Consider the following 10,754-nt stretch of genomic DNA (forward strand, 5'->3'; position numbering starts at 1 on the left):
CGAAGTGTATGAATGGGTATGTGATTGTGCCCTGTGATGGATTGGCACCATGTCCAGGGTGTACCCCACCTTGTGCCCGATGCTCCCTGGGATAGGCTCCAGGTTCCCCATGACCCTGAAGGATAAGCGGTGTAGAAGATGGATGGATGGATATGATAAATAAATAATATGATAAATAAGTAATATTATAAGTAATGGAAAATAAATAATATAAATAATATGATAAATAAATAACATGATAAATAATGGGAAAAATAGATAAATAATATGATACATAATGGAAATAATAATCGGTGCTAAATGTTAGCATCTTACATCCGGGAACTTCTGTTTCCAAGATTCAGATTCAAGTAGGTTTATTGTCAGTGTAAAAGGCTTTACATTTCCAAAGCATTGATAACATTAAATTAGAGACATACACTTTTACATTTATATTTACATTTACATTTACATTTACCGTTTCTCTGAAACGGAAATAAACTTCCGGGTTTCAGTGTCCACCAGGTGGCGCTGCTCCCTCAGCTCGGTTTCAGCAGCACAATTATTTTAGAGATTTTAACTCACTGATAAATTCTTCCTTTCAACACAACAAAATATCATTAGGGACTAAAGTTAAAGTGTTATAATTGTGTTGTTTAACTGCTCACGTCAGTGTTTTATTTATGGAAGAAGAACTGAGATTATTTAAATGATTGTAATTGCTGTACAAATTCAGTTATTTTCCAAAAGTTGCATGCTACATGGGTAGTTAGTCTCCATGAGAATTTTTGTGTGATAATATGTCGATTGTAGCCAAGTTTTATTTACACAAATGTAGATTTGTTAAAGTTTATTCATGTTTTTAAATCCGGCATTTAAAAATGATTCAAAAATGTTTATTTCAATCCTTAAAGCAATTAGAAAACAAGTGTGCCTTAAACCTCTCTGAATGTGTTGAACAGTGATAATCCCTGTTTGTTATTTGAAAAGGTTTAATAAAGTTGAGGGGGAAAAGTTAGTCTCTATGCGCTGAGCTCCGCCCCCTAGCGGCTATTATACGACAATACATCATCATCATCCCCATACAGGAGCGACCCGGAACCGGAAGTGAACACAAGTGCGTGCGCTCTGATGCACATTCGTTCATTCATCTGTGTGCTGAATTTCAGCGCTGTTAGACCTCATTAATCAGAAAGTCTGAAGAGTTTATTAAGGTTTATAGCGCGCGCAGGTGAGAGCATCAGAAGACAGTTCACACGTGTGTAGAGAGTGTGTGTAGATTGTAAAGATACGGTGAGATGCTGCAGGAGCCCCGGTGGCGGATTCCCCCCAATGCTCCCGCGTGCATGGAGAGACACCTGGAGTGCGCGCGCTACCGCGGAGGTGAGAGTGTGTGTGTGAGAGAGTGTGAGTGTGTGTGTGTGTGTGTGTGTGAGTGTGTGTGTGTGAGTGTGTGTGTGTAAAGGTTGCTCCTGAACTTTCATACAGGCATTTAATTGAACTCTATAATGAAGGTTAAATGTTGAAACCAGTAAACACAGCGGAACTGGAAACATAACACACGCAGTGTTTAACGCTTTATATAATTACATGTTTAAATACACACGTGATTAGCAGAGGAGAGTTTCACAACAGTACAGAGTTCACACAGCAGTGGGTTTAGGGAGAGAGGTGTGTGTGTGTGTGTGAGAGACAGACTGAACTTTTCACAAATATCACAGTAATAATATCTCTCTCTCTCAGACGGTGTGTTCCTGCTCAGTGCCTCCAGTTTGACGGGTCGGTGTTGGTTCGGTTCTATTTGGATTTATTCTGATGCTAAACTGGCGCCCAATGAGGGCTTCTGTAAGGCGGGGCTTCAGACAGAGGCGGGGCTTAATGATGTCAAGTGGCTGACAGACAGGACCATAGTCACAGGAACCGATTCTGGTATAAATACCATTTGGTGTGTGTGTGTGTTTATAGTGTGTGTTATATCCTTGTGGATTTTGTAATTGTGTGTGTGTGTGTGTGTGTGTGTGTAGGTGCAGTGGAATTATGGGATTTGGCTGAAGATGAGCGCTTGTTGGTGAACAGGTTCAGTCGTCATGAACATGATCACATCGTCACCACAATCAGTCCAGCAGCCGACGCCCACCACGCTGTCACTGGCAGCATGGACTGCAGGTGTGTGTGTGAAGGAGCTAAGTGTGTGTGTGAAGGAGCTAAGTGTGTGTGTGAAGGAGCTAAGTGTGTATTGCTGTTTTCAGGGTTAAAGTGTGGGATCTGAAACAGGAGTCTGTGATCAACACCTACAATGGTGAGAGCATGACCTTTAACCTCTAACATCTGACACTTCACCATGCCCTAATTTCAGAGTTTCCTGTCATAAACGTATCATTCAGCATCTTTCTCCATCAGTATGTGAGTTGATGGTGTAGAGGTGTGCAAGAGTGTGTGTGTGCGCGCGCGCAAGACTGAGTGTTGCTCTAATACCCGCTGTGTTTACAAGTAGTAAATGGTCTGCACTTATATAGCACTTAACCTTCTACAAAGCGCTTTACACTGTTTCTCATTCACTTTCACACACATTTTCTCACACACACTCTCACGCACACACACGCACTGTTGTTAAGATGGTGTGTGATGGACTTTTAATCTGCTTTACTACAAACAGTTCTGATATTTCAGGCTACAGGATCTGATCTCCTTCATTTCTTTTCTCCAATATCCAATCCAACTTTCTCTGTCTCTCTCTGTCTGTCTCTCTCTGTCTCTCTTTCTCTCTGTATCTGTCTCTCTTTCTCTCTGTATCTATGTGTCTCTCTCTCAGTGCACTCCATGGCAGTGAGTTGTGTGTCCTGCAGCCCGACTGACCAATCACTGTTCCTGTCCTGTGCTCAGGTAACCTTCATCATGATCTCGTACTCATTAACACTCTGCTCCTCAGTGTGTGAACAGTGTTGACTGAACTCTCTCTCTTTCAGGACGGCCGATTGTTGCTGTGGGATCGTAGAAAACCCAAACCTGCCTCTCGCTTAGGTGACTCTCACACACTCTCTCACTCTCACACACACTCTCTCACTCTCACACACACTCTCTCACTCTCACACACACTCTCACACTTTCACGTGCTCTCATTCACACGCTCACCACGGTGGTACAGTTGTGTGAATCACACAGTGCCACTCTTTCAGAGATTTACTCTGTGTGTGTGTGTGTGTGTGTGTGTGTGTGTGTGTGTGTGTGCATTAGATGTGGTTTCCCCGAGCTGTTCTGTGACTGCTGTCGTGTGGCATCCAAATCAGACCACCACCATCGCCTACGGTACAACTACACCTTCCTGTGGTTCATCACATAAGAATTCTGTACACAAGACACAATTGTGTGTGTGTGTGTGTGTGTGTGTGTGTGTGTGTGTAGGTGATGAGTTGGGCAGGGTAACTGTGACAGATTTCCAGGCTGCAGGACACACACAGACGATGAACACACACACGCGCAAAGTGTCAGAGCTCGCCTTCTCCTCACACAGGTAGACACACACACACACACACACACACATCCTCTCTGCAGAACCACAGAGGAGGTGAAAATACTGTGGCCATTAAATGGTTAATCATTTCCTCACTCACTGTTCTGTTAATGCATTTCATAACATATAGTATTATTCATTAATATGCAAATTAGAATTTTTTTCTTTAAATTAACACAGGAGTGTGTGTGTGTGTGTGTGTGTGTGTGTGTGTGTGTGTGTTTGTAGTTCTCCTCACCTTGCCTCAGTGAGTGATGACTGCACTGTCGCCGTGGTGAACACAGAGCTCAGAGAAATGTGAGTATACACACAAACACAAACACACACACATCCAGTGCTGAACACAGTGTGAGTCTCAGCTGTTCTCCTAACACCTTCCTGATCTCATGCACTCTCTGTTAGTGCACTAGATAGTGTACATGATCAGGTTAGGGAGTAGGGAACCAGCCCTAGAGCCTAAGAAGTAAACACTGCAATTTACAGATGCTTTAATAGTGGTCATGTTATAACTGTGTGTGTGTGTGTGTGTGTGTGTGTGTGTGTGTTACAGTTACAGAGACCGTAGACACCAGGACTTTGTGCGTGGTGTGTGTTGGGTTCCAGGCGGCTCAGATGAGCTGACCACTGCAGGGTGGGATCACCAGGTGCTCCATCATAATGTGCAGGAGACACGCACTTAACACACACACACAAATACACTTAATACACACATTCTTAACATGTGCGCTTAAGTCACACTTAACACACACTTGTTTAGCACACACAGCCACACATCCACTTGTTTAATAAAGTGTGTGTTCAGTCAAGTTGAGTGCTGCGTTAATTTCTTTTGCACTGATTGACTGTAATTATGAGATTACAGACGAGGTGTGTGTGTGTTGTTCAGAGTGAAAACAGCTCTGACTGGAACATGACCTGAACACACCTCCTGTGTGTGTGTGTGTGTGTGTGTGTGTGTGTGTGTGTGTGTGAGAGAGAGAGAGAGAGAGAGAGAGAGAGCGAGCAAGCAAGAAAGAACATGTTGTAATGATAGTTGGTGTGTGTGTGTGTGTGTGTGTGTGTGTGTGTGTGTTTATGGAACACCTCCATGTGTATGATCTAATCATGTTTATGCTGAAGAAACCCCTGTGGATCTGTAGTCATGGTAACAAGAACAGCAAAAACGGCTTTAAACAACAGAGATATCCCGGATCATGACAAATCCACAATCCAGTCCAGTTTACACACACACACACACACACACACACACGGGTGTTAATAGTTTATTAGTGGTAGTACATGTTTATGTTGAGATACACACGTGTGTAAGTGCTGAGAACTTTTTCCCCTCAGTCAGTGATGAAAGTGCTCACTACAGCACTCCCTCACTCTCACGCTCCAGTTTCACCTCTCATCAGCGGAAAATGTTTCTGTGTGAATTACAGCGCTGACCCACACACACACTCACACACTGTGGAGTCAGACTTTAATAATACACTTTAACATTTACAGCTAAATAATAAAATAAAATATAATAATAAAATAAAATTTAATGCAGAACTTTAGTCTCGTTCACTTCCTGTTAGTTGAGGCACTAAAACGAGTTTAACGTCCAGAGAATCGTCAGGTTTTACATTTCATTACAGATCTGACCTTCTGACCACATCCCAAATTCTGTTAGCAGAACGGTGTGAGAGAGCGAGAGAGAGAGATGAATGAATATATGTGAAGAAAATAAGCGCATTAAAATGTACATGTTCACGCTGCAGTCTTTAACATCACTGTTTTTCATCTCTGTCCCTCTTGCAGCTGAAAGTTTGATGAACAAAGTTTTTAAAAATTACACATTAAAGGTGAGGCTAACTGTCCACCAGTAAGTCCATGTTAAGTGTGTGTGTGTGTGTGTGTGTTTATACACATATCAGTTGAGTGTGTATCCTACAGAGAATAAATTCAGATTGGACTTTGGCACACAAGCACAGAGCAAAGATTCAACATACAGAAAAACTGCTGCTGTGTAAACTGTCCAGTATCATCTGTAACCTCTTTTCCTTTATGAGTTCTTTACACAGAGCTGTGTGTGTGTGTGTGTGGTCACTCAGTTTTGGGAATGGGTGTGATGGGCTGCTTGGTCCCAGGCCTGACCATGAATGTCATCCCAAACTGCTGCTTCGAAGAACCAGTGCTGAAAAATTAGAACAGAATCAGATTTGATTGTGAAAATAACACACACACACACACACACACACACCATATAAACATCTGGAAATTATAAACTGAAGATCTTCAGCATCTATGTCGAGCTGAGACAAACTTATTTTCCAGCAGTGTATGTGAATGAAATGTTTTATATTTTATTTAAACGTGAGCATTTCCTCTTAACTCTTAAATGAAGCGCTGTCCTCCGCTCAGTTAAACAGAACACTGCTCTGGACCTACGTCTTGTTTAGAAATTTTAAATATATTTTTATTTTGGTGAGTAATAATTGTTGGAGTAAAAGCAGAGGTTGCCAGGGGTGGAGTTTAGCGGAATTTACCTGGCTGGTGCTTTAGCTTGTGTCTTCTTGGTCACTTTGTTCTCAAGTTCTTTCATGTCCAGACCTGCTGACTGTGCAGGAAAAGTGGAGTGCTTGGGTTTGGGGGTGAAGTTTAAGGAAGGACCAACATCTACATCCTCATGAGGGGAGTTCCATTCATCACTGCCAGTGTCTCCTTCATGGGCCAGAGGGAATTTGGGATCCATTTCCAGCATCTTCTTCTGCAGGATGCTGAGCAGAGTGGTCTGACTGGCAGTGACAGATGGTGGAGCTTGGGTCTGAGTCTTGGGTTGAGATGGGGGTGGAGCTTTGGGCTGAGTTTTGGGAAGAGATGGAGGTGGAGCTTGGGTCTGAGTCTTGGGTTGAGATGGGGGTGGGGCTTTGGGCTGTGTTTTGGGAAGAGATGGAGGTGGAGCTTGGGTCTGAGTCTTGGGTTGAGATGGGGGTGGAGCTTGGGGTTTTGGTTTGAATTGAGTGATAGGGATAGCATTAATTGGTGTGGTGGTGCTGGATGATTTAATACTTGGGGTATTAGTAGGGCCATTTGTGATGGGGGTGAAGTTTAGAGGTGGAATTACATCTGTTCTCTTGGTAGGTGGGTGAGGTGGAGGTATGTTGGGAGGAGCTTCATCTTCTGGATCAGAGTTAGCAAACTCTGGTGGAGGAGGGATGAAGGAGATGGTGTCAAAGCCATTGTACTGCCCAGATGTAGATGTTGGGGATGCAATACTTGTAGGCTTTTTCATCAGAATGCTGCTGGAGGGTACAGCAGGTTCAGGTCTGGAGTAAGCAACCTTTGGATTCTCAGTATTGGGTTTGGGCTCCATGAAGGGACTGACACTTCCTGAGGACACAGGTGGTCTTGGGGTAACAGTGAATGAGTTGGGACTGGTGTCGCTCGGATGGATGCTCCCATTGGAGGAATCTGCGGAGCTGTTGCTATTTTCTCTGGAAATGGTTGTCCTCTGCTTCTCTCGTTCCTTAGCTGCCATTAACAGCGCGAGTGGAGAAGCAGCCGCATCCTTCCCGCTAGAAGGTTCATTGTTCATGGTTTTCAGGTTCTGCAACTTGCGGTTCAGTAATGGGCTATATTTTCGTGTTGGGTCCAGAGGCGTCAAGTTGATTAAGTCTTTAGCTGACAGCACTGCTGCTGGCCTTTCTGCTGAGGGAGAACCTTTTATTGGAGTAAGGATCTTGTTTGTAACATCTGGTGGTGTCTCTACAGTTGCAGACATGCTGGTGATGACACTCACTGGTGTTGCTGGTTGGTTAGGTAGCGTTGCCTGCACGTTCGCCTTCAAGTCCTGTAGATCATTCTCCAGCTTCATGCCGGAACTGTTGCGACGCACTGGCTTGACCAGGGGCACCAGGCTTTGGGGTGTGCTCATTTCCTTTTCAGAGATTGGTGCTTTCCCATTGGCATGAACTCCAGCTGGGTTTCTGGAGGAGTTCTCCAGGAGCAGGGCCTGTTGTGTGATTCTCTCTGTATCTGATAGACCAGTGATAATTTTTGTTTTTGGTACAGTGTAAAGATTGCCTGTGTTCTGGAAGTTAAAGCTGGAAGCTGGCCTTCCTGAGGGTGTAGAAGTTGGGGTATTAGATCCAGTTGAAGGCAAATCAAGATTGGAGATGGATGAGAACCTGATGGGCTTGCGAGGAGGCATCTTCTGGACTTTGGGGGACTGGGGTTTCTCTGTTGGTGGCAGTGGAGGGGTAAATTTGGGGCACTCTGGGATGTCATCAGGTGAGTTTGAATAGATTTGATAACTTGGAGGTTTTGGGGGAGCCATAGGCGGAGGCCTTAACACGGACAGGTCTACATCTTCCGGCGTTCCTAGTGAAGGTGGCTTGGGAGGGGGCATGGAGGGTGGCTCCAGAGTGGACAGGTCTACAGGTGAAAACGGTTCCCCAAAAAACCCTGAAGAAGGACTGACGTGTCCAGGTGATGGAGGAATAAACTGTGGAGGTGGAGGTGAAGGTGGAGGTGGAGGTGCAATGGAGGGAGGAGGAGGGATCAGAATCTGTCCTTCTTCAAGGTCATCCACTGAGATGGCACCTCCATTTGACTGACTGTCTGTATTATCTGTTCATGGATGAAAACAATGTTAATGACTGTTTAGCTCAAATCAGTTAATCCTTCATGCTTGATCTGTTAAAGCTCCTGTGATTACTGTGTTCAGGTGTGTTGAGTAAAAAAAGAATATAAGCAATTCTGCTAATGCATAGTTAAAGATGAGTCATCATAAAGAAAACATATCTATTATAGCAATCAAGGAGTCTGACATGCTCTCAATTACGGCTCATAACACACCTGGAACAGTCAAGAACACTGAATACCTGATGCAGGTGTGTTGGAAACTGAACAAAAAGCAAGAATGTAGACTGTCAGGATTCCCTAAAGGACCGGACTGGAAAAGCCTTGGCTAATGCGCAGTGAAACACGAGTTCAAGGAAGGAAAACGCCACAATCATGTGTAAAGGTGCCTGAAGGGCTTTTTGGCAAATTTCAATTTCACCATCAGTTCCTCTAAAACCTCCTGATTCCTGATGACTAAAACCATCATTAAATCTGATGAGACGTCATGTCTGATCGTTAAGAGGGCATGGTTCCATTCAGGCTACGGGTATATTCAACATTAGCATAAAATAGGTGAATAGAAACTGTTGAACAGTCAGGAGTGTGAAGGTCTTGTGGGATGTTTGGGACGTGTCTTCACCTGTGTGGCTGATTTGGGGTGTGGTGGAAGAAGACAGAACAGGAACTGTTGGGGTTGGAACTGCAAATCCAGCTCCATCTCCAAACTGACGAGAAAACACAAAACACACAACAGTTAATCAGCAACTTTAATTTACATCACAAACATTTTCATTCACTTTATCAGTAACAGTTGTCGTAAAAACATGAAGTCTCGCTGGAATTGAGTCTGCGTGTTCCAGCAGGACAAATGGCACATGGTTTAATAAGAACATGATTGTATTAGATACTGATTAAAGACTCTTCAGTCTGGCACTGGGACGGAGCCGTTGTTTTTTTTAGTCTGTTCTCGGTGTTAATGACCTCAGGCTGTTTATCTGCTCTCTGTCCCTGTTTACACTTGGAGGTCACGTTGGGAAGTTTTACAGCCTGTGATCTCGTGATTCTGTTATCGACTAGCTTGACTTCATTCCTGTTTATTTAAAGTCTGAACTTTGACATAGTGAAGTGGAAAAGAAACTAAAAAGACAGAAGGACATCTCTACTCTCTGATAAAGAATACTTGGATATATGGATACGCATAAATATACAAATTGGAAACGCCCCCATGTCCTTAAACATCTTACCATTAAGTAAGCTAGCTAGCTTATTCTGTAATGAAAAAGTTCCCATTAAATTTCTCATTATTACCTTCAGTAATTAGCTTAGAATATTTCAGATATTTCAGAATTGGCTTAAGCCTTTGAGTGTATTTAATGACCTTACTAACTGGTCCCTGAACCAGTTTTGAACATGGTACTGTATTAAATGGAAAACTTCTGACCAGTACACTAATGCATTTGATCGGAATTGGCTATGTGGGTGGAGTTCATCTTTTAAACCTCATGGTTTTGAGTTTAGATCATAAACTGCGTGTTGAATCAATTTAAACTGCGCCGTGAAGTGTTATGATGTGACACGCCTCATGAATACAGCATGAATTCTCTCCATACCAAACAGACCAGTTCTTTAAGCTGTCCCTTCACCCAGACACACACATACACACATACATGTACACACAAATGCTTAATCAGGGTGTAAATGAACAAGGTCAAATTCCAGCTAACACATATTTAACATGTAAAATGACCAGTTTTACAATTTCCTTATAAACAGAAAGATGATAATCAGACGTGTTTAGATATTTCTGTAATAGCACTGTGTGACCACAGATTTCTTATTAAAAAATTACTGAAACCATATCCTGGGCTGTGTTCCAAATGACCAAAGCCTCCCTACACTAGAGGAAGGAAAAGGACTTTGGGGCTTTATTATTATTATTATTATTATTATTATTGTTGTTGTTGCATTTGTATAGTAGTGAATTATGTATGTATGTATGTATATATATATATATATATATATATATAAAATAGTTATTTTGAGATGCAGAACAGATTTTAAATAAATAAACTGCAAAGGTATGTTGCTGAGAGATGGAACTATGGATGACTGAACACAATAGCAGGAAGAAACACATTTATCTCTGTGTGTGTGAGAGAGAAAGAGAAAGAGAGAGACTTAAACACTGCTGAGTGTGTTATTACTGTTTCCTAGCAGCAGGCATTTTAAGGAGTGGCTGATATCAAGCAGAAAGTTCTCACCAAACTAATTTGATTTTTAGTGTGAGTTTATGACACACCTGTGTATGTGTGTGTGTGACCACTTATACACGTTGGCTCAGGCTGTGCTAAACCCAAAACAAAGTGAGTGTACAGTATTCAAAACACCCTGGAGGAGTCAGATCACACTGGTAACACAGACATAAACTGCACTGTGACCATCAGCTGTCTGAGAGCCTGGATGGGTTAATGGTAATTTCACACACATACACACACACACACACACACACACACACACAGCTGGCAATCTGAACACCAAGACAGTGAAGCATGTGATCAAGATTAAGCTGTTTTCCTGCACATCTGGAGTTTAAAGCAATGTGTTCAGTGTGCTTAGTCTTGTGTGTTCAGCACGGTGCAGTGTGTTCAGTGCAGTGTGTTCAGTACTGTGC

General features: G+C 42.8%; 2 protein-coding genes across 2 annotated transcripts in view; one reads left to right on the forward strand and one right to left on the reverse strand.

The window, feature by feature from the left end:
* Positions 1-1,061: 1,061 nt before the first annotated feature.
* wdr77 (WD repeat domain 77) lies at positions 1,062-4,296 on the forward strand. Its single transcript, XM_053652956.1, has 10 exons — positions 1,062-1,362; positions 1,723-1,908; positions 2,004-2,145; positions 2,229-2,278; positions 2,792-2,862; positions 2,946-3,000; positions 3,214-3,285; positions 3,382-3,490; positions 3,719-3,787; positions 4,041-4,296. Exons 1-10 carry the CDS (start codon positions 1,278-1,280, stop codon positions 4,168-4,170), a joined length of 969 nt encoding a protein of 322 aa, XP_053508931.1. The 5' UTR covers positions 1,062-1,277; the 3' UTR covers positions 4,171-4,296.
* Positions 4,297-4,736: 440 nt separating this feature from the next.
* LOC128625284 (uncharacterized) overlaps positions 4,737-10,754 on the reverse strand; it is a 9,113-nt gene continuing 3,095 nt past the window's right edge. The window contains exons 3-5 of the mRNA XM_053653483.1: positions 8,724-8,808; positions 6,007-8,089; positions 4,737-5,654 (exon numbers count right to left, since the gene is read on the reverse strand). Of these exons, the coding sequence (XP_053509458.1) occupies positions 5,564-5,654; positions 6,007-8,089; positions 8,724-8,808 (2,259 nt within the window). The 3' untranslated portion in view covers positions 4,737-5,563. The remainder of the gene's footprint in view (positions 5,655-6,006; positions 8,090-8,723; positions 8,809-10,754) is intronic.

Source organism: Ictalurus furcatus, chromosome 21, assembly GCF_023375685.1.
Source record: "Ictalurus furcatus strain D&B chromosome 21, Billie_1.0, whole genome shotgun sequence".
Lineage (NCBI taxonomy): Eukaryota > Metazoa > Chordata > Actinopteri > Siluriformes > Ictaluridae > Ictalurus > Ictalurus furcatus.